Source organism: Mustela erminea, chromosome 6 (genome assembly GCF_009829155.1).
Source record: "Mustela erminea isolate mMusErm1 chromosome 6, mMusErm1.Pri, whole genome shotgun sequence".
Taxonomy (NCBI): domain Eukaryota; kingdom Metazoa; phylum Chordata; class Mammalia; order Carnivora; family Mustelidae; genus Mustela; species Mustela erminea.
Window position 1 is genome coordinate 93,301,177 of NC_045619.1, and position 22,987 is coordinate 93,324,163.

At 51.4% G+C, this 22,987-nt stretch overlaps 2 protein-coding genes across 3 annotated transcripts; both read right to left on the minus strand.

Annotated features, from left to right (window-relative positions):
* Nucleotides 1-1,106: 1,106 nt before the first annotated feature.
* On the minus strand, nt 1,107-8,096 carry ZBTB39 (zinc finger and BTB domain containing 39). The gene is made up of 2 exons (XM_032348711.1): nt 7,968-8,096; nt 1,107-6,471 (listed from the first exon to the last, which is right to left on the minus strand). The coding sequence occupies exon 2, from the start codon at nt 6,425-6,427 to the stop codon at nt 4,292-4,294; it is 2,136 nt and encodes a 711-aa protein (XP_032204602.1). The 5' UTR covers nt 6,428-6,471; nt 7,968-8,096; the 3' UTR covers nt 1,107-4,291.
* Nucleotides 8,097-14,168: 6,072 nt separating this feature from the next.
* TAC3 (tachykinin precursor 3) lies at nt 14,169-21,928 on the minus strand. 2 transcript variants are annotated; one of them, XM_032345683.1, is made up of 7 exons: nt 21,705-21,928; nt 21,029-21,147; nt 17,836-17,941; nt 17,618-17,647; nt 17,072-17,125; nt 16,604-16,678; nt 14,169-14,437 (listed from the first exon to the last, which is right to left on the minus strand). In XM_032345683.1, the coding sequence occupies exons 2-6, from the start codon at nt 21,140-21,142 to the stop codon at nt 16,605-16,607; spliced, it is 378 nt and encodes a 125-aa protein (XP_032201574.1). In that variant the 5' UTR covers nt 21,143-21,147; nt 21,705-21,928; the 3' UTR covers nt 14,169-14,437; nt 16,604. The 2 variants fall into 2 exon arrangements, with proteins under 2 accessions (XP_032201574.1, XP_032201573.1); XM_032345682.1 differs by having other exon boundaries at nt 17,836-17,944; nt 21,705-21,924.
* Nucleotides 21,929-22,987: the final 1,059 nt, after the last annotated feature.

The following is a 22,987-nucleotide window of genomic DNA, read 5'->3' on the forward strand; positions in this document are numbered from 1 at the left end:
AAAAAAAAAAAAGGAAAAGAAACTGCTACCCGAAAGAATCCAGGCATCAGGCGTGCCTGGGTGGACTCAGTTGGTTAAGCTTCTGCCTTTGGCTCAGGTCATGATCTCAGGGTCCTGGGACTGAGCCCCAAGTTGGGCTCTCGGTTCAGTGGGGAGTCTGCTTCTCCCTCTCCCTCTGCCCCTCCCCTCTGCTCATGCCCTAATAAAGAAAATCCTTTAAAAAGAATCCTGGCATCTGCTGAGCACAATGCTACCACTACCGGGTGTTGGGCCCCAAACTTCTGAACTCAAGGGACAGAGTAACCCCAGTCAAGAGGAAAAGAATTCCTGTTTCAAGTTTCCTTTTTTTATTCTAAATAAAAACCACACTTTGTGCCGAACAATGGAATATAAAAGAATCAGATGTACAACGATTTTAGACATCTACTATTTGGGAAAAGAAGTTTACAAAATATACAAAACTTTACAGCAATAGATAGTAAACACTTAAATATTAGGAGGTCAGTACTTATTAATTTAATGGAAGGAAGTTAGGCGTCAACAACTCTTCTCGGTTTCATAAGAGACTTTCACTAGCAGAGGTGGGAGGGAAGGGTGGACTGGACAGGGGACGGGTGTTAAAGAAACAGCAAAATCAAAACAGTTTCATTTTCATTCTGATGTTAAGTTTGCTGATGAGTGATGACAGTGAAATGAATGCTGTGTGCCCCCGGCTTCCTGACCCACTCAGGGCAGGACTGAAGCAAAAGGATGGGAGGGGACATTCGGACAGGCAGACTTCTCCACAGCCCACTCCCACACCAACAAAATCAGTGTCCACCTAGAAAAGGATTTAAATTCACTTCCAAAGTTGAGTAGTCTCAGGAACAGGGCACAGTAAGAGGCCAGAAGACGAAGAAAATTCATCAGTAGCAAAACCTGACTGGGGAGAAGGTATTTAGGCCCAAAGGTTTGTCCTGGAGACAAAGGGGTGCTGATGGATCAGAAGGGAATAAAGTAAAAAAAAAAAACTTTTACCCATTTCCTGGTTCTTAGGGGTCACCCGGGCCCAACCCCCACCTCCTTTCTTTCCACCTAGCCATAAACTATAGAGACTCCCTGGGGTCTTAAAATGTAGGACCAAATACCAAAATGTAGCAGAGCTTCCCAGCAGGCACTACGGCATCAGCAAGCCAGCACTGGCTCACAGGAGAGGTGGGAGACGGACCCCTTCCTGCGGCCAAAAGCAGCCTCTGCTGTTTATTCTGATGTGCTATCCAAGTATTACGTTCTTCCCTTAAGAAACAGGTCAGGAATAGCCTCGTGCCTGATTTAATGCTCTACAGTCGCCATCTTGAAAATCTTCATTTTTAAACAAAGGACTCTGCAAATTATGTAGCTGGTCCTGAGTACGGAACAACAGAGAAGAAGGGAGAGGAGAAAAGACATTCAGGGGTCAGAGAGAACCTCAGAACATTACAGCAGACTGCTAAACTGGGCTCCAAGGCAGAGGGGCAAAACAGAAGCCTGGAAAAAAAGTTTTAAAAACTCAAAATAAAATGAATACCTTCGACCAGGGATCCCAGAGTGCCCTCTGCCACAACATAGAGTTTCAAGTAAAACAGTTCGGAAAAGGGAGAGCTGGAGGTGGAGGCAGCAAACATGACTCTAAACAGGGGGAGGGGTCAGGTGTGAATATGGGACAAGCAGAAGAATGGGGTTTGGTCAGTGAGCCTCACGAGCTACTGACCCCTGCTACAAGTCTGACCACAACCAACCAGCCCCACCAACCACCCCACCCCCCAATCAAGCGCTTGGCCTCAGGATGATCAGGGGATGCAGCTTTTTGTTTAGTGTTTCAGGGGCAAGGTTCAAGGATTTGCTTTTTGGTTTACTGGCGAAAAGGGAAAACTTCACAGTTTCAGGTTAAGTATACAGACTACCCAGCATCCACGATGCCCTCCGTTAAGGAAAAGGGTTTCTCCAGCACAGTGATCCATGCTTGGCCAGCTGGCTGGGTTCCAGTAAGTACCACCTCTCTCAAATCTGACCATTCAAAAATTGGTCCTCATTGACAGTCTAGGAGGGACCACTCAGCCTTCAAAACAGCTTAGCAGATACTTGACGGCGGTCTTCCGCACATTCGCCTTCTTAAATTTCCAACAGTCAGTGCGGGGGGGAAAAGAAAGGGAAAAGCCAGTCAGGGACAGAAAGTCGCAGCACTGCTTTCTTGACAAGAATGACCTGAGGGGATGAATAACAAGTTCAATGGCGAAAAGCGGCCACTGGTACAAATCCCTTCATGTAAAAGTCACCCCACCAGAGAGCCAGGCACCCCAACTGGGAGGCTTTACCAATTTAGGGCTAGAGAGAGGGGCAGCAAGTCCAACAGGGACGAACTTTGGCTTGCCTGTGTGTCTTAATATAGCTTTCCAAGTTTAGGAAGGATGAGAAAATGTGCAAAAAGTTCCTTCATTTAACTTGTTCCCCTCAATCCGGTTCCCTATCTACTCAAGCACATGCAGGAAAGGCCGAGGAATTTAATAAGCCCCAACTTTCTAGAACTCACATCCATTACCTAAAGGGTTCCCTGGGCTTATTCTGCAAGAGACTATCTGGACAGAAAGAAAAGGAGTCGCTTGTTTAAAGGCTAGACACCTCCTCCCTGAGTCCAAGCCCCCGTTTCCAAACCTCTGGCCGGGACTATCCCCTGGACTATGGCTACTCGCTGGGGAGAAACTCATTTTCCTTAAGTCACTTATCCAAAAGAGATGCTGGGTACTATGTATATAAAAGCAAAAATAAATAAATATCAATGTTCGAAAAGGCTCTGTGAGTTAATTAAAACCACTCGCTTGTGAAACAGCCCGGGTGCTGCTGAGTCCCCACAAGGGCAGTGTCAGGGCCTAGGCCAGGGACTCCCAGAGCTCGCCTGAGCAGGCTGAGGTAGTATGAGTTACTGAGGTGCTACCTTGTGAATATGCGGGATCCGAAGGCCCTCTCCCTCAAGCCTTCTTTGGGCAAGAACCCCTCAAAAGCCACAAAGAATGGAGCAACCAGCCCCAAGGACTGGGCAGACTCCATCCCAGCCAGCTGGGGCAGGCCTGCACCAGCTGCCGTCCAATAATGCCCCCTGGTGGCGATGCAATGACAGATCAGGATAAATTCCAGCAGGTCAAAGGTGAGCTGCCAAAGCTCCTGGGCAGTTAGCACAAAGTAAACAACAGGTTACCCGACTGGGACAGACAGACCGCACATCCTGCTACACACTCGGGTCCCTTCGATCCTGAAGGGCTCACAGTCCATCACTCCGCCACCCCGTGGGGTCTTCTCATCTACACCACAGGTCAAACACACTTCTAGGTGGGAGACTGGATATAAATTAAGGCAAGGTTGCTGCTGTCAGAGACATCCCCACCTCTCCACCAGAAAACTCAAGGTCGACGGAGGTAGCCTGATGACAGATGACTGTATCAAAGGGCTCCCTGTCCTCTTTGCCCCACAGGGAAGGCCTAACCAACCACCTGGGCTACAACTCCATAAAATCATATTTCTTTGGAATCGAGGAGAAAAGAGAAGCCTCCCTTCCTGTCCATCCAGGCTGCCACTTGCAGTGGCCCTGGAGGACACCTCTTCTGACCAGCAAGGATTCATCCCAAAGCTTTCTGATCTAAACAGAAAGCTCTGCCCCCAGTTTGGATCTAGCTGCCAAAAGATTTTCCTGTCCCCCCAGCAGATCAGAGCGTGGAAACGAGCAGGCACCGCCGTCCCATCCGCCTTTTCCCTGCTGAGGGCCGGGCCTGGCACCTGAAGTGAGCTGCCCTGCAGACTAGTCTTTTCTGAAAGACCACATTCCCCAAATCTCTCTCACAGCTGGGCATTCCGGTTGGAAATCTGGCAATAATACCCACAGTGAAAACCTCTCTCCACCTCCTCTATTCAGTGAGGCTGTTGGTTGGATTCTTAGCAGCATAAATACCTATCAGTAAACTAAAACTTGAGAGGCGCGAAGAGAGGATCTAGTCAGGGGATCTAGTTGACATCAACTGCCAGACCAGATCCCAAGCCCGGCCTCCGAAGACTCAAAAACAAAGCCCACCATGGGCAAGAACAGGTAAGGAGGTAAACATGATAGGGCCATTGCTTCTCAAAAACAGTAACAGCTCGTGTGCTCTTTCTTCTTCTTTCAACACAAGACAGAACAGAATTTCCTAGCAAGGCCAAACTGAAACTGCAGAGGGCCCAAGAGCCATTAGAAAATCAACGTCCTGGCTGCTGCCTAGAAGCTGCCCTTGGCTCCGCGGGGACCCAGTCAGCTGTCCGGGTTCTTCTCTGCCTCTTTGGAATGGATAATGTACATGAAGGTCTGCTCAATGGTGAAGTCGGGTGGGAGGCTGCCTTTGTGCACACCCACGTGCTTGCTCATGAGGTTGAGCGTGGAGCTGTAGTGGCCACAGACCGTGCAACGGTACATGAGGGCCCCCGAGTGCGTCTTCAGGTGGCACTTGATGGTTGAGCGGCCTCGGAAGAACTTGTGGCACACCTTACACTGGTACGGCTTCTCGCCCGTGTGGATGCGCCGGTGGTAGTTGAACTCACTCGTGTGGGCAAACCTTTTGCCGCAGACCTTGCAGCTGTACTTGCTGTTCCCGGGCTGGCCCTGCAGAGCCAGTTCCTCGCTCAGGAACTCCTCTGCTGGCAGCTTCCGCTTCTGGAGAACGGGGTGCTGCAGCCCCGCGGTGGGCCGGGTATCAAGGCCACTGCCGCATTTGTGCTGGCTCACGTGGTAGCGGTAGGCGGCCTCCGACTTGAAGCTCTGGCCACACAGGTGGCAGCGGAAGAGGGCATCCTCCAGGCTTTGGTGCACGGCCATGTGCTTCTCTAGAAGGTGCCAGTCCACAAAACTGTTTGCACAGACGGAGCAGGAGAAGACGGAAATGCCCAGGTGGGACAGCGTGTGCCACATGAGGCTGCAGAGGTTGAGGTGGCGCTGGTCACAGACACTGCAGGCCTGGCCCTTCAGGTGCAGATGGTCAAGGATGTGTCCTCGGACTGCATGGAAATCTCTGGCCAGTGCCTTCCCACAGGCAGCACACTTCAACTCTGCAGTGGCTGCCCCAGAAAAGAGAGCCAGCTTCCCAGAGAGGGGGTCGTTGGGGTGGACGATGATGTTGTTCTCAAATATCCCATCCCGTCGGTGGAGGGTAAGCTGCCACTGGGTAAAGAACTTAGTTTCACACATGTCGCAGGAGAAGAGGAAAATGCCGATATGGGACAGAACGTGGGTCACCCTGGAGTTTCGGTCCTGGAAGTGGGTTTCGCAGACCTTGCAGTTGCCTGTCAGCAGGTCCACATGGTCCCGAGCATGCTGTCGGATGAGCTGGATGTTGGGCTCTAAAACTTTTTTGCACACCTGGCAGGGCATGGCCTTATTCTCCCGGTTGTCACTCTCGCCAAAAGTCAGCTCATCCTCGCTGTCGTCACTCAACTCAATCACCTCCTCGGCTGTGCCTATCTCCTCGGTGGGGTCTTCAAACTGCAAGTCATCATCCCCCAGCTCGTCCAGCTGGAGCTCATCCATCTGCCCGAAGCCCGGATCTTTGGAGTGGTCGCTATTGCTCAGACACGAGTTGGTCCCAGGGGTAATGTCAATTGCACGGTCAGTGGGGAAGAAGCTGTTTTTGCTGAAGTCTCCATTGCTCTGAACCTTATACGGCTGGCAGGAAGTCGTGTTGGTCTGGATGCCCATGCTGACGGCGCCTAGGACTGGCTGAGTCACCAGATTAGGGACGGGAGTGAAAGGAGCAGGGCCGTCGTGGTCTTCTGTCTTTGGTGGCATGGGCTGCTGCGACAGAGGCAAGCTATGGTTAGTGTCACTGGTGACATTTCTCTCTTCCTCTTTACAGCTTCCTCCAGCATCACTAGGTAACACATAGTTCCTATCAGGACCAAAGTGCTCCCCGCCCCCCCGGAAGTCTCCAAGCGGATAGGCAGGGTCTGCCGAGCTACAACTCTGGGTACCGGAGTGGCTCTCCCCGCTGCTGGTCAGGGGCTTGGCCATGGCAGTGCTCTCCAAGTCAGGAAAGGTGGAGTGACAGGCCCGGAGAAGATCCTCCATGCCCAGGCGCTCGGCCACCTCATAGATGACCCCAACATTGATCAGGTCTGTGAAGAGCTCCGACGTGTAGACAAAGCTCAGAATCTTCTCGAAGTTGGCAGGGGTGATGAAGTCCACCACGTAGGTCCTGGCAGCATCCAGCCCTGTATTCAGGAAGAGGTTCTGGAAGTAGCCCGCCGCACAGGCCAGCACGGCCTTGTGGGCCGGGAAGGAGCGGCTCCCCACCACAATGGTGACATCGCACATGGTCTCCGAGAGCCGGCACTTGTTGAGTTCCTTCAGCAGGTTGTTGGGGTGGTTGGTGCTTTGCAGTTTGATCCTCATGCCCATCTTAGCAGCTCCTAGGACGTAGCCTCTGTATCAGCACGGTTCACCTGTGGACAGTAAAAGGAACAGATGGATGGCCAAACACATCCCTGCATGCAAGGAGCTCTGCCGAAGAAAATACCACCAGTCTGAGCGTTTGTGAGCCCTGGGCGGGGAGGAGCCAAGGGTCACAGTGCTGCTCCATGCTGCCGGGGGCAAGGACAAGTGACGGGACAATGACCTCTCTCCCTGCATGTTCCCAAACACAGAACGGTCACAACAAAACCCGAAAGTATTGAAAAAAATCTGATAGCGCCATCTGTGAGAGTCAGTAAGAGAGGGGGTAGGCCTGGTGGGACAGAAGCTAATACCTTAGGGTCAAGTCAGAGGCAACCTCTTGGACACAATCCCTCACTTCATTATTAGATGGAGGGCTCAAATGGATCTCCTAACTTCTTCCCCAATACACGCTTTCCTATCTCGTTCAGTGCTTTCATTTCTCTTACAACACCAAACGCCAAACGCCGTAAAAGTACTTGAACATAATTACCAAAGTTCCATTAGCTGCTGAGGGCAAGAGAAGGTTGCTCTTTTATTTTCTTATCAGTGCTCTGTCCTTCCAGTCCCTAAATAGACCTCTTACTCATTCATGAGTTCTGATCTCTCCCTCCCTAGACCACCTACCTGCCTAGTCTCTTGTCTTACCATAACCAGAGCCATCCAGATATTGTTGTCTCCTCCTCTGCATGCTTAAGATTAAGCTAAAACACTCAAGACCCAAAGAAATAAAGCAAAATAGAATACACTGTAGCATTTACTATTACTTATATATGCCTTTTTTTTTTCAACCACCCTTTTTGGGATCTATGCATATGCTGATCAGAACGAAAAGACTTGATGCCCTAAGAGGGCATCTAATTATACTAGCAAGACTCCTAAAAGCTTGCTGGATCCCACTCCCCCCACCCCCTTCAAGTCCTGCATGCGTGAGGAAGCCAAGCTAGCTGCATTCTCCTTCAATTTCAGCACTCGCCCCGCGCAACACAGCCCCTTTCTCCACCTCACCACCTCTACAAACTCCCAACTTTTTCTGGAATCCAAGAAGCTTCTGCGCTTTGTTGGGATACAGGGAAGCGTCTCCCGGGCCCTGGCGGCCACACATCAGGTCGGGGCACTGGCAAGCCTGAGTGGAGGGTGGGAAGGGGGGCACACTGGGAACTTCCGAGAAGGCACCCCAACAATCCCGTGGTGCCGCAGTCTCCCCTCTGGAGGGTCAAACCCAGCAAGAACGGGGTTGGATCGGGCCAGGGTGCTCCATCCGGGGGCCACGGAGCACCTCGGTCGCGCCCCAAGCGGCAGGGGATCCCCCCGGGGCGGCTCCGGGGGCGCCGGGCCGGACGGGAACGAAAGGATGGGCGGCGGGACCGGCCGGGGTCGGCGCGCGGCCGGGTATGATGGGTCCGGCGACGGGAGCGGGCAGGAGGGAGCCCCGCGAGAGCGAGAGAAAGGCCGGGACGGGGGTCTGGCCTCCACCCGGGTCAGCCCTCGGCCCGGCCGCGCTTACCCGGCTCCGCGGGGCCCGAGCACCATCGCCACCGCCGCCTCACACAAAGGCCCCGGCCCGCCGTGCCCGGCCCGACAAGGAGGCGGCGCCGCCGGCCGCGGCCAGACTCTCCATCCGCCGCGCCACTCGCCGCGCCGGCCCGGGCCGCCCCCGCCGCCCGGCCCGCAGCGCCCCCCGCCGTCCCGGAGGAGGCAGCGCCCCCCGCCGCTTGGCCGCAGCGCCCCCAGCCGCCCGGGAGGAGGCAGCGCCCCCCAACGGCGGGGCCGGGAGCCGGATGGGCTGGACCAGAGCCCAGGGGAGACTCCGCTCTCCTCCAGCGCCCCTGGGGACCCCTGCCCAGGCCCCACCTCCCACTGTTATACCCCAGTTTTCGCGTCGGAGAGACCACCAAGGAGCCACCACTGAGCTTAGTTAAGGCAGGGGTATTTATGAGTTCCTGTTACTAAAGCAGGGTGGGGGTCTCTGGAACCAAAGCAGGGTGGGGGTTCTTGTTACTAAAGCAGGGTGGGGGGGGTCCTTAGAACTAAAGTAAAGTAGGGGAAAGTTCAGCCCTTGGGCACAGGGGTCTGAGATGGCTGCCGGAACTAGGATGGCTGTACTTATGCTAAGGCATGCTAAGACTAAACCTGAGGTGGGATGGCCTTAATTTTTCTCGGCCTTCATACCACTCCCACGCGGCCCGGGGACTGCCCGCCCCCAGCCACAGCGGCCACAGCGCAGCAGCTGCAGGGACGTTCCCAACCCCCACAGACCCGGTTTTTCTGAATTGCCCTCATCAACCGGGTGGAGGGCCATCCCCTCCTCACCCTGGGGCATGGCATCCCGACTCTAAACTGTCATCCTCTACCCTGTCCTACATCTCATCGTCCCGGAAGCTTCTCCAAACGTTGCAGAAAAAGGTAAAAATGAAGTCAGGTTGTTTGTGAACTTCTGAGCACGGTAGGCTGAGAGCTTCCTGAAGACAGGGCTCTGTGGTTCTTGATTCAACTCCTGGCATGGCTCACCACACACTACCTGGTCCTGTGACAGGTGCTTAATGAAAAAAAAAAAAAAAAAAAAAAAAAAGCCTGCTTGACTGAATGAACAAATGAATAAACAAGTACTTGAGGTCTGCGCCTCCCCTACACTCCGTGTCTGAAAAATCGCTGCTGACCCTCCACCCACCTGGGTGGCCAGAGGGAGGAATTCACAGGCTCCCACTGCACCTTGAGAGCCCATCCTGTTTCCTACAGCCTGTCATCCCTGAAGGGGAGCAGAATTTACCACCCCCAAAATCCTTTGGCATAAGGATTATTTTAGGTTGACTTTTTTTTTTTTTAAAGGATTTTATTTATTTATTTGAGAGAAAGAGTATAAGAGTGGGGTGAGGGGCAGAGGGAGAAGCAGACACCCCACTGAACAAGGAGTCCCATGACTCCAGCTGCATCCTGGGACTCTATGATCGTGACCGGAGCCAGAGGCAGATGTTTAACCCACTGAGCCACCTAGGCACCCCCTCGGCTACTTATTTTTTTTTAAATGGCAGATGCGGGAGAAGCTCTGGGAACACAGAAGTTACATTTATAAGGGAAACCTTTATCTGCATGGGTGTCTCTTTCTGTACTAGGAAGGCAAGAATGACTTAAGTCTCCAGAAACTCTCATCAGTGGAGAAGGCAGGGACCTCAATATGCTTAACAATCACCCCCTTATTTATAGGGCTTGGCCTGAAAACCCCCCATAACTGGCTCCCCACCCCCAATATCCTCTTTTGTCTTTAGCTGGGGATGGTATTTAAGGCGGTGGCTCAGGCTGTTTTAGGGAGTTACTCGGTCCTCCTGAGCTTCTCCCATGTTTACAGGAAGTATACTTGTTACTGAAATTATGTTTATTTTTCTCCAGTTAATCTGTCTTTTATGATGGCTTGGTCACAGCCAAGAACTTAGAAGGGTCGAGGGGGGTCACCAGGGTGTCTCGGTCAGTTAAGCGTGTGACTCTTGGTTTCAGTTTTGACTCCGTCACGATCTCAGGTCCTGGGGCCCAGCCCCACATAGGGTTCCACACTCATGATGGTCAGGGAGTCTGCTTGAGGTCCTCTCTCTTCCTTTCCCTCTGCTCCTCCCCCCACTCATACTCTCTCTTAAATAGATAAATAAATCTTAAGAAAGAAAGAAAGAAGGAAGGAAGGAAGGGAGGGGAAAAAAAGTGTAGGGGCGCCTGGGTTCAGGCTCAGTGGGAAGCCTGGTTCTCCCTTTCCCTCTGTTTGCTGCTCCCCCTGCTTGTGCACTTGCTCTCTCTCTCTCTCTCTCTGTCAAATTAATTAATAAATAAATTAATTCAAAAAAGAAGGATAGAGGGAAAATTATTTTTCCTTCCTTACATCACCAAGTGTTTCTAGAGCTCGGTTGTGCTGCTTCTCCCCACCCTTCTCCTGTAGCATTGCAGTGACCCTCCAGATCCTATCCTCAGGTGCTCCTGCCCAAGGATTGTCATCAAATTACAATTACGGGCCCTACCTGCAACCCACCACCACCACCACGGCCACCAAAGACGTCAGAAGTCACGGTCACCCCACTCTCCCTTCTCAATCGTAGGAACCCCCCAGGCTCTGGGACCCTTCTGCTTCAGCCTCTCTCCCATCACATTCTGTCCCCTGCTGGGTGATAGAAGATGGCCAGGCACAAATCCTCAAGGCAGGCACACGGTAGTGTTCAGTAATTCCTTGACCGGAGAATGGGAAGAGGACACACAGGATGTTGCCAGCTGATCTAAGACAGTTTGCCAATTTGGCAATCATCAGTTATCTTGATGCATTTGGGAGATTGTGTGTCCCCGGTTTTACAACCTCACTAACAGGTGGTAGGTTAGAGTGAAAGCAAGCGTTACACCAAAGGGTGCCGATCATGTAATATTTATTAACAAGGAAATACAAAGCCAGACTTTCTTGTAGTTTGGGGGACAGGTGATCTCCCTTAGCGCTCTCATGAAAGGGTCATTTAGAAGCTGATACGTGTTCCAATGGCAGGCCCAATCCCCACAGCTGGAAGAGGTGACCGTGTGTGCCCCAAAGTGGACCCTCACACAACCAGTAGACTCAAAACCTCCAACATGACTCCACGACGTGAGGCTACAGGAGTCGTGGGCCTCCCCACCTTCCTAGCCAACTGTCTTTTTTTTTTTTTAAGATTTTATTTATTTATTTGACAGACAGAAATCACAAGTAGGCAGAGAGGCAGGCAGAGAGAGAGGAGGAAGCAGGCTCCCTGCTGAGCAGAGAGCCTGATGTGGGGCTTGATCCCAGGACCCTGGGATCATGACCTGAGCCGAAGGCAGAGGCTTTAACCCACTGAGCCACCCAGGCGCCCCCCTAGCCAACTGTCTTAAACATCTCTGGAGTGATGACCCCACCACGTGTACTTCAGGTGCTAAGAAACCCCTCTAACGGTGTAAAATTCATACATTTCTGCGTGTGACGTGATTTACAATAAGAAATATATATTTGGTCTTCATCTCCATTTCTGACAAAGAGTTCTTAAAATCAGTGGCATGTCCTAAGTGAGGACTCTCACAAAGGTGTCCTTTGTCATGTTGTTGGGTAGCCGTGGGGTAGCAGCAAAGGATTGGGGTTGGAGGTTGAATCAATTGCCAATGGCCAATGGTTTAATCAATCCCAACTATGTCATGAAGCCTCCATAAAAACCCAAAAGGATGGAATTCTCAGAGTTTTCTGGGTTGATGAACACGTGCTGAGTTGGGGAAAGGAGAGTGGTCCCCTCAAAGAGAATGTACAAACTCCACACCCCTCTGCCTGTGGCTTACCCTACGCATCTCTTCCATCTGGCTGTTCTGGGGTTGTGTTCTTTTATAATAAACTGGTCATTTAGGAAGTAAGCAGGTTTCCTGAGTTCTGTGAGCCACTCTCACAAATTAATCAAACCTAAAGGGGGAGGCATGGGAACCTCCAGTCTGTAAGCAGTAGGTCGGAAGCACAGGAAATAATCTGGACTTGAGATGGCGTCTGAAGTGTGAGGCGCGGCCTCACAGGACTGAGTCCTTCACCTGTGGAGTCTGATAGCATCTCTGGGTAGATAGTATCACGGAATTGCTTGTTTGAGTGGTGAAACCACCCCTCCGCACACATTAGAATTAGTCCAGAACTTCTAAGATGGAAATCTTTTTAAAGTAAATCACTGTGCAGGCCTCCTGGGGGACTCAGTTGTCTAACTTTGGCTCAGGTCCTGGTCTCAGGGCCCTGGGATCAAGGCCCTGCCTTCACATCCTGCTCCTCGCTCAGTGGGAGGTCTGCTTGTCCCTTTCCCTCTGCCTCTGCTCTCTCTCTGTCTCTCTGTCTCTCTGTCAAATAAATAAAATATTTTTAAATAAATAAATAAAGTAAATCGCCATGCAATCCCAGTAATACACACACACACACACACACACACACACACACACACACAGCTAAATGCACAAGGGCCAGAAATTTGGTCAAGGTCTTTTTGGCTAGGTCTCCTTAGGCCCCTCTTTACAGCAGGAAGAGGAGAGCAGGGATTCCTTTACACATTCTTCAAGCACAAAAACAGGACTGTGGCTTAAAATTGGGCTTCATTTTTCTTGTGAGCCCCAGGCCTGCAATTTTTGTCTGTCCCACCAGAGAGCAACCTTTCTGCATTTATACTCCTACTTGGCAAAGCCCCTGAGTCATCTCCGCAGGCTTGCCCATCCCCCAAGTCTGAGCAGAGCCAACTCTTGAAGCTTTCATGACCCAAATACATGCCTCAGACTCTGCAAGTGTTACCCTACTTTAAAACCCTCTAGATAGATAGTTTTGAAAAGCCAACACGATGACTCCCTGAAGGAAGGCTTGAGGCTCGGGTAAGAACATTCTTTGACCTCTAGCGATAAAACCTGACTCAAGGGACACTGAGTTGAGCTTTCTCTCTTCCCTCATCCCCTCGATGCAGCTGTGGGTCCAAAGTTGCCCCATGCGGGTTCTGGGAAGAGAGAGTTTTTGCAGGGGTGAAGGACCTGTAGGAGGCCACCTCTGGCTCCATGATGCTGTCTCTACATTGCCTTGGGACAGTGGAGTATGAGTTTAAGGGGACGGCCAGGTTCCGCACTAGCTCTGCACTAAGCTGAACTAAGGAATCTGAGGATTTCTCAGGCTATTCCTTTAGGATACAGAACACCCCTTGGGATCCCTGGTCTATGATAGTTGGCACATCAGATAAATAAAAGACACTCACACACCTCATCTCAGAGCCTTCAAGATTCTGTGGACTGCTAGACCAACCTTGCAAGGTCTAGTATGGGTTGCATGGCAGAGGAATCGGAAACAAATGTTTTCCCTTTAAAATTACTAAGATAGCCCGTTAACACTGAAGCTCGCAGCTCCCTTCCTGGTTTTTGCGGGAACTTTCCCAATCACACCCCATCCTGGCAAGACCAAGTTTTGTTGGCTTGTCTGCAGCCCTGCTACACAATAAACACTGTATATGGGTCACCCTCTCCTCCTGTGGCCTGTTACAGGACCCCTGCTCGACATTTGCAGACCCAGAAATGGTGCGTCTCTATGGATTCGTCCTCCTCTGGGACTGGGTCCTTGCACAGCCCTGCCTACCACCCCCACCCCCACCCCCCGCCCCTCTCTAAGTAGTCAGATTCAGGGATTGACATCTCCTAGGTTCATCCTCAAAATATGGACAAGCCGTTCAGGGTACGCTTTTCCTTTACCTGAAGTTAGTCTGTGAAAGACTGTGAGTGCTAGAAGCCATCTTCCAAATTCATTCATTTATTTTTTTTTTAAGATTTTATTTATTTATTTGAGAGAGAGAGAGATCACAAATAGGCAGAGAGGCAGGCAGAGAGAGAGGGGGAAGCAGGCTCCCTCCTGAGCAGAGAGCCTGATGCAGGGCTCGATCCCAGGACCTGAGATCATAACCTGAGCCGAAGGCAGAGGCTTGAGCCACCCAGGTGCCCCTCGTTCATTTATTTTTAAATTACTAAATAAATCTTCCAATACTAATTATTTGAAGCACTGACTAAGGCACTTTTGGGAAAATCAATGTATGTACAAAATAAAGATGCTTCCATTGATTTATGATACATGTATGTACGCATATCGTGTAGGTGTGCATGATGTAGCTGGAAGAGTCAAGGAAGAGAACCACTCCCCTCCCCTGCCAAGCAGTGAAACAAATACAACACTCTGGGTCATATGTGAAAATCCTTTATTGTTGGGGAGTAGAGAGAGACATCATATTTTTGATGGAGGACGCTTCAGAAACCTCAGGGGAATCTATAGTCAATGCCCACGGGGACTGAGGGTGCTCAGTCTGTGGTTTCTACATCACTGTGGAGTAGAGGGATGGGGAAGGAGTCCAAGTGCGGGGATGTTACAAGGCTGGAGGAAAGAAAGGGAAATCGTGCAGCTGGGGGTTGGGAGGGGGTGACAGGTGTCTTCATGTTGCAGCCCCGGGGTCCAGAAGTGGAGTGCTGGGGACCAGAAAATATGAAATCACATCTTCTGTCTCATAAAACTCACACCGGCCACCAGCTGGGGAAGTAGGGATGTGTGGGTTGGCGGGGGGGGGGGGGGGGGGGGGGGTGGAGTATGTAAGGGAGGAAGAAAGAGAATAGAAGTCTTAGCCCTCAGCTCTCTGTGTAGCCTTTAAACTAGAGGACCAAATCCTAGCCACAGGAGCATGCTCTTTCTGGTCGCATGTTTACCATGCTACTTGCAAACACCTGCAGGACGGTGTAGTGACAGGGTCCCTATCTATCGTCCTCGAATCCCCATGATTCAGGCCCACACAAAGCCCCATTCATTGTGTCCCGATGCTAATGCTCCCCCAGGTTCACCCATGCCCTCCTCCTCTTCCCAGAAACCTCCCAGAGGAAGCTCAGGCCCAGGGATAACGTCCTTTGTCAACAGATTCACATGAATGAAATAAGATGACCCAATGAACTGTGTTGATCCATCTCATCTAATCTCCTTTAAATGCCAGCCCCCAGGGACTTTATGTGCTGTTCTTCCTGGCTCCTAACAGGTTGAATGCTCCATCAGTGGTGAGATTACGAAGGCTGCAATTATGCGACTGGCCCTTCTGAAAGAGCCTGGATTCACCGGGCGAACATTAAAAGTAGATTTCCACAATGCACTTGTTTCCACCATTTGTATAAAATACTATGGCAAAATTGCACTGTAATTATCTTTATGGCCGATGCATAGCACTGGGGGAAAGTATGTCATCCAGATAGAGCTGCCCGTATAATTATCTGGCGGTCGGCAGGACTGAAATAACCATCTAATGAGAGCAAAATGATACGGTAAGGACCATGTAATCAGCGAGTTACGGTCATTACGGCTCTTTGTGCCCTCTCACCCAGCACTGAATGGGGGGCTAGACCTAGTCTCCGGGCCCAAGGAGCCCTGCACGGGAAGCTTCATCTTCCATCGAGAGCTCTTGCTCCTTTGGTCTCCCTTGAGAGCAATGACCGTGGGTAACAGAGACACAGGGAGAGGGGCAGGAGTCTCTCTGTGGGAACATGGGCTTTCCAATCCCTCTCTATTTCTCCCCCCACACCTTCTTTCTTCAGAAGGTAGTGCAAAGAAAGCCATCCCTCAGGCTGCTATTGCTATGTGGGGGAAGATGGGGTTGAGACGGAAATTTCCATGTTTTGACTAGACACTCCCCTGGGGACTCTCATGCTCGCATAGCAAGTGAGAGATCTGTCAGCCCACTCAAGCCCAGGGTCCAGCCCAGACAGCTCTAGAACAGACAGACCAGAGTCAGCCAGGAGGGACATTGGGACATGACCCATACCTTCCAGACCACAATCATCATAACACACAACACTGTGTACGCTGTGCCAGGCACTATTCCGAACACTTTACCTATGCCCAATCCTCAAAACCACAACCCTGTGAAATAATATTATCACCCCCATTTTTCAGATGAGGAAACTGAGGCACGGAACAGTTATGTAACTTCGCCAAGGGGACACAGCCAGTGAGCTACAGATCAGGAGTCAAACGCAGGCTATGCTCTTAGCCATTACACCACACAGAGCAACTCAGATACAGTTTCTAGTTACTCCCCCTAAAATTTCAGAGTTTGTTGCATTTCTTCCTAAATCACCCTTGTGAAGAATTACACAGCAGACCTCGTCAAGATCTGAATGGCTTGTGCCTACCTAGGAGGCAGAACACTTCACCCGGGAGTTGGCTGTGGTGCCTGCAATTATCAGATGACGGTCTCTCCGTCGTGTATACAGATAATGAGAGAACGGAACCCGAACAAACGAAGTTGACCATCGGAGAAGCCACAAGGAAAACCTCTCGCTCCCCATGTCCCACGACTCATGCCTGCTCGAGCGCCAGCCAGGGTCCATGATACTGGGGCAAGAGAGGGCAAGTGGGGCAGGTGTGTATGTACATGTGTGCGTGTGTGTGCACATGTTCTTCAGACAAGCATGCCCCCTGAGTGACGGTATGTTTGACAGACAGTGCACTGGGCACTGACAGTGCATTTTAGGGCAAAATTATGAGTATTAATGCCTGTGGTGTCAGAGTAAATGCCTCTCTGGCAACCACCCCCCAACCTCACACAGAGTTCCAACATACACACAGAGTTCCCTCTCCTGACCAACAATCCTTACCTCATTCCACACTGGGGGGATACTTGAGGGTGCCAAAGCTGGGAACGTTCTCTTGGTTTACATCAATAGAAGTGTCTGGGTTAAAGTAAATAGTGTAATTAGGAGGGATTTTTCTGAATGTGACCTTCACCCTGACCCAAAAGCAAAGTGCTAGCCACTAAGGGTAGTGTTGGAAGATAGAGTTGGAAAGAAGAGGCACACTGTGTTTGGGAGATGGGGAGGAAGGACAGGCCCCCCTCCAACTCCTTCCCGGCTACAGCAGGACTAGCTTATAAAGGTCTCCCCACTGTGTTCCCAGGGAGATCTGGACTGTGTATCCAACCTGATTGGGTAGAAGGGCCAAGGAACCCTCACTATAGCTAAGAGAAATCCTGTCTTTCCCTCAGGTGAGAAATATGAGGCCCTTGACTTTTGCCATATCTTTATTAGTGCCTTAAGCCCTCCCACTGTACCTCCACCCACACCTACCTGGCTGGATGTTCCTCTTGCCCATAAGTCCCACGAAGAAGTCATGCATGTCACCTATAGAGAAAGGGCCAACATTGCCAACAGTGATCATGGGGTAGGTGGGGAATGAGGATGCGTTCCCCCAGACGTGTATCAAGACTTTTGCAATTGGGTTTCTGATCTTTGGTTCTTTATCATGCCACAGCATGACTCCCTCATTATCAGGGTATCCCCTAAGCTCACCCTCTCTGCCCACCTCTCCCTCCTCCACATTTCAAGAATTCTCTGCCCCCACAGATGCCTGGTGTAGAGTCTTCATAGCCACCATGAGATTCTCTTGGTGCCTAATGACCAGCTGATGGAGGGAGCGTCCATCACTCTTCTCACACCTGTTCCCTCTGGTTCCCAGTGACCTCTCATGTCCAGGAAAGGCTGGTCGAGCTGTTCCAGCCACCATATTGTTTGGGCCAGCTGAGATGGGGCCAGCCAGAGTAGACACTGGGACCCGTGCCCATGGAGCTGTAGCAAGCGGTCAGCAGAGACAGGGAGGGAGAAGGCACTACTCACGTTTCTGGGGAAGTGACGATTCTTTAGGATCTGTGAAAGCAAGAACAGTGAGTTGGTGGGGAATGGAATCTGGAAAGTGACAGAGGGGGTTCAGAGCACAACCCTCAATTACTCACCAAGCTATCTTCAGTCTCCGTCCCACCCGAAGTTTCCTCCCAAGCCTCTTTAATCATCAGAATCCTGCCCCCCAACCCCGTCTCCCCAGGGCTGCTTCCTACCCACGCTAGCCTTGCTAAGCATTTTGAGCAATCCATCCAGAGAGACAGAGCGGCTGTCATAGAGTTTCCGGAGCAAGGATGAAGGCAAGTGGTAGAGGTCCGAGTCCTTCTAAGAGACAGAAACAAAGAGGGCTGAGGCAGGAGGTTTGCACTTAATCCACTTGCCCCTCCCCACAAAGGACAGCTTCTTCCTGAGACCATCACAGCTGAACCTGACATCCTGTAACTTTCAGAATTTCTTCTGGCTTACACTGGAAGAGAAGTGGGCTCTGAAAGTGTGGTCCACAGACCAGGATCATCACTACTGTAGGCTTATTAGAAATACAGTATCTCAGGGCGCCTGGGTGGCTCAGTCAGTGGAGTGTCTAATTTCAGCTCAGGCCGTGATCCCAGCATCCTGGGATCGAGTCCCGCATCAGGCTCCAGGGAGTATGCTCCTTCCTTGCCCTCTACCCCTACCGCTGCTCATGCTCTATCTCACTCTCAAATAAATGGAATCTTTAAAAAATATATATTAAAAAAAAAAAGAAATACATTATCTCAATCTTGGTCCTATCCCGGACCTACTTCGACAACCTGCATTGTAACCAGAGCCCCAGGTGACAGGTGTGCCCAGCAAGGTTTGAGAAGGCCTGGAGAAGGGAGCGCTTTGGGCATCCTCAGAGGCAGACCAGCTGTCCCGGTTTGCATGGGACTGAGAGCTTTCCTGGGATGCGGGAACTTTAGTGCTTAAGCTGGTGGTCTGGGAACACTGGGACAGTTGGTCACACTCTATCTCCCAAGCTCAAAAGGGATTGTCTCTTGGGCCTCTCTCCCAACTACCACCACATCTCAGTGAGAAGGGCCATTAGAACATAAAGATTTTGTGTTCTGTTCTCCTTGGCACATGGGGAACCAGTTTGCTCCAGGATATCGTTGCCCCACTGTGTGAGTGAGCCATGAATCCCAAGAAAGCTCTATCAGACAGAGCCAGCACCCAGCTGCGATCCCCAAATCCCCCCACCCTGCACTGTGTTCGTGGTGCATGCTTCTCTGGCTAAGCTTCTCACCACCTCTCACTCTCTTTTCTTTTCCATAGTTTTCAGCCTCTGACTGTCCCTCCGTCTCTTTCTTTCTTTCTTTTTTTAAGATTTTATTTATTTGACAGAGAGAGAGATCACAAGTAGGCAGAGAGGCAGGCAGAGAGAGGGGGAAGCAGGCTTCCTGCTGAGCAGAGAGCCCGATGTGGGGCTTGATCCCAGGACCCTGGGATCATGACCCGAGACAAAGGCAGAAGCTTTAACCCACTGAGCCACTCAGGCGCCCCCGCTTCCATCGCTTTCTACACAGAATTTGGAATTTCTGGAAGTCTATGTGTTCGGAATGACTCTTCTTCTCCTCCACAAATGAACCCTATTCTGGATCTGCTGCCAGGCAGGGGCTCCTCATTTCCTTGGTGATTTTTTTTAGCAACCTGGGCACAGCTAGATGGTTAGTGGGCACACACCACATAGCCAGTTAATTACAGCTGCAGAGAAACAGTGACCGTGATCATGTCTGGAGATTCTACCTTGAGTCTCAGCGGTGCCTCTCTCTCTCTCGAGCCCAGATGTCCTTGGGTTGCTGAGCACGCAAGCAGCACATTTATATGGAATGTACCCCTGCGCATACCAACCCACTTGCCTAGGCACACACAGATCCTACCCTACCTCACCCCAACTTCCCTCATCCTCTCAGACCGTCGGAGGGAAGGTGAAATGGCAATCTCTCCCTTTCATTAACCAAGAGGAAAAGACCTTGAAGCAAGCTTGTCTTAGAAAAATATATCCAGATATTCTATCTCCAGCTGGAACTTTGGGCTCCAAACATAAGGGCCAGCCCATATTTGGCACTCCTTATGTGTTTTTTAAAAGACTTTATTTTTGAGTAATCTCTATACCCAATGTGGGGCTTGAACTTACAATCCTGAGATCAAGAGTAATGTGTCCTACCGACTGAGCCAGCGGGGCACCCATATTTTTAAAAAGATTTTATTTACTTATTTGCCAGAGAGTGAGTACACTGGAAGAGGGAGAAGCAGGCTCCCCACTGTGTAAGGAGCCCGATGAGGGACTCGATCCAGGACCCTGGGATCATGACCTGAGACAAAGGCAGACACTTAATCAACTGAGCCACCCAGGCGTGCCTGTTTTTTGTATTTTTGAATTGGTTCTGATCTTTTGGATCTGGTGCAGCAGCCACCACCAGCCTATTGTGCCCTGGGACATGTACAGTTGAAGACTGATTTCTCTCTCTGCCCAGCACATGGCTTCCTAGGCAGCCGCTTTCCCCAGATTGTTCAAATATTCTGCCCACCTCCTGTAATGAGATGCTAAACAGATCTGAGCTGGAGAAGCAGTTAGACTTCACACACTGAATTTGTAATAAGTTCCATCTATAGTCATCTTAAAAGCATGGGTATCAATGTAATTGCTGTCATTTCAAAACCTTGAAAAGACTTCCTCCCTGCTCTCTGCCTGTACCCCTTCACTGTCAACTCCTGTTCTCTTTTTCAGAGAAACTTTGGAAATCAGGCCCAAGTCTGTGTTGTAGGGATTTTGCCCCCTATCCCAAGCAGAGGCTAGAGTGGGGGCAAGAGAAAGGAAAGAAGGCGTTGGGGGTCTTGGGAACACCTGACATCAACTGGGGGTGGATGAGCAGGGGACAATAGAATTTATTTGAATTTTGGAAACAAAATGCTGTACATAGCTGATAGGTAAAATGGCTTAAAAATGACCATTTGGGAGAGAATTTCTGACTGCGTGTACTCCCATCTAGGGAGTGGACAGTATCTGACCCCTGCAAAGGACAGAAACTGAGCGAGACCACCCTAGCTGACCCCCCGCCCTGGGATCCAACTCCCAGGTTGCCAGTCAATCAACCAACCGCACAACATACTAGTAGGGCACTTTTTAGGTACAGGGTTATCAAAGACACACAGAGGGACTGAGACCCCCCCCACCCCCCCGCCGCCTAGACCACATAGCTAGAGACAGTGAGAACATGACACTCCCGGAGAGGCAGGGAAACCCACCCTCTGGTGCGTCACCCAGGGAGCTCACAATCTCACCCGTCCCACTTTCCTCTCAACAGCTGTGGAACAGGCAGAGTGTGGGCTCTCATGATGTCGGTCCGAGCTCCGCCGGGGCGGGCACAGCTAGAAGGGGTGTCTTACCTTGTTGTGCCCCCCAGCAGGCACCACCTGCTCCTGTGAGTCCTCACAGACAGCCCCCAGACTGTAAGCCAGGCTGATGGCCAGAATGGCTGCAAACAGTAGGGCCCTCCGCATGGTGCCTAAGAGGACAGAGAGACAGGACAGGAATGGGGGAGCAGAGGGAGGATACAGCATGTGTGCAGGGGCAGGAGACATTCTGAGACAATCTGTCTTGCTTCCCCAGCCTCCATTCTCCCATCTAAGCCCTGGTCCAAGGAGAGTATCTCTGAGCAGGATGGCCAGCCCTTGGGCTCGGTGTCCCTGCTCCCCCATCACACATCTCCCCACACGAGCACCTGGCAATGAGCTGTGTGGCAATAGTCCCCCAAGGAAGATGATAGATTCGTAGCACATGCACAGGTCTGCCTTCTTAGTCAGCTTAAGGAGGGATCCTGGATTCTAGTTTCTAGCACCAGATAACCCAAGACTTCGGCAAAACTTTCTAGTATTAGAAGAATCAGTCTGAACCCACAGTCTCCAAACATTACTGGTTCTCAACCCATATCAGCGCTTTCTGCTTCCCTTCCCTAGACCCAGTGCCGAGATCATAAGCTGCCACCTCTATTGCCTCCTAACCCTGGCCTCTGTCCTTTGGTGCCAGCTCCAGTCCCTCCAACATTCTCCCACTCGTGCCTACCTGTGGAACAGCTTTGAGCTTGGGGCAGGTGGTCTAAGAGGATCAGGGAGCTGGCCAGGAGCACTGCCCACTCCCCTACCACACACACACACACACACACACACACACACACACACACAGGCTGGTGGTATTGCTGCCTCCGTGAAGAGAGAAGCTGGGAGTGGAGGGGATCTGAGGATGTGGCAGGAACTCCTGCCCAGCTCACAGATAAAGGCTGGGAGGGTCTGGGGGAGCCGGGGGAGGGACTGCGAATCACCAATCCCAGGGTGGCTGGTGGGGAGGGGGGAGGCTGGTGGAGAAAAAGGAGGCTATAGGCTGCAGGCGCGCGCGCACGCACACACACATACACACACACACACACACACAGAACACACACACACACATACACACGCGCGCGCGCGCGCACACAGGCCCTGCAGTGTGCTCACTTTCCAACAGCTCCGGAGCTGGGCGCACTAAGGAATGATGTCGTGTATGTTTTGTACCAAAATGTCCATGCTGGGTATAGCTCAGTAGGTGTGGTCCTGGAGTCTCCTTCTCCTCATTGTTCACCCACCAGCTCCTTGCCCTTTAAACCTTCAGGCTCAACTGCCAGACCAGAAGCATTTCAGGCAGGCGCTTCTCTGGCCCTCCCACACTCCCGGGACAACCAGACACAGGCCCCTGAGCACTGGGAGGTGAGTCTGGCATCCCTTCCCCTTCTCATTTCTCCCCCTGTCCTCCTTCCAGCTGCAGCTGACCAAGCCGAGGACCAAGTGATGGGTCAGCGCTTCTCCCCTGCTGTATAATGCAGAAACTTCCAGTGTCTGCCTCCCTCTTCACCAGGGCAAATGCCTCTCCCTACACCACTCCCTCCCCAGCCCATAATCAGCCTGATTTTGCTGCATTCTTCCAGAGTTCTAACTTCTATTCCTCTTGCTAGAATCTCAGGAAGGAGGAAAAGAACACGGTGGCGGAGCTGTCACCACCACCACCCCCCCATTCCTCTCCCTGGCCCGGCCCGGCCCAGTCCGGCCCAGCCCAGCTCAGCATTGATCTCTTAACTGCTTCTATTTTCTCACAGTTACATGTTTCCCCCTCTCTGATCGGCCTCCCTGCAGCCAGGCATCTTCTCCCTGGACATTTCAAGCCTCTCCTTCCTTTCCCACTCTGTTGAAGGAGCTCATGCTGTTCATTTCTTTTTTTTTTTTTTTTTTAAGATTTTATTTATTTATTTGACAGGCAGAGATCACAAGTAGGCAGAGAGGCAGGCAGAGAGAGAGAGGAGGAAGCAGGCTCCCCAC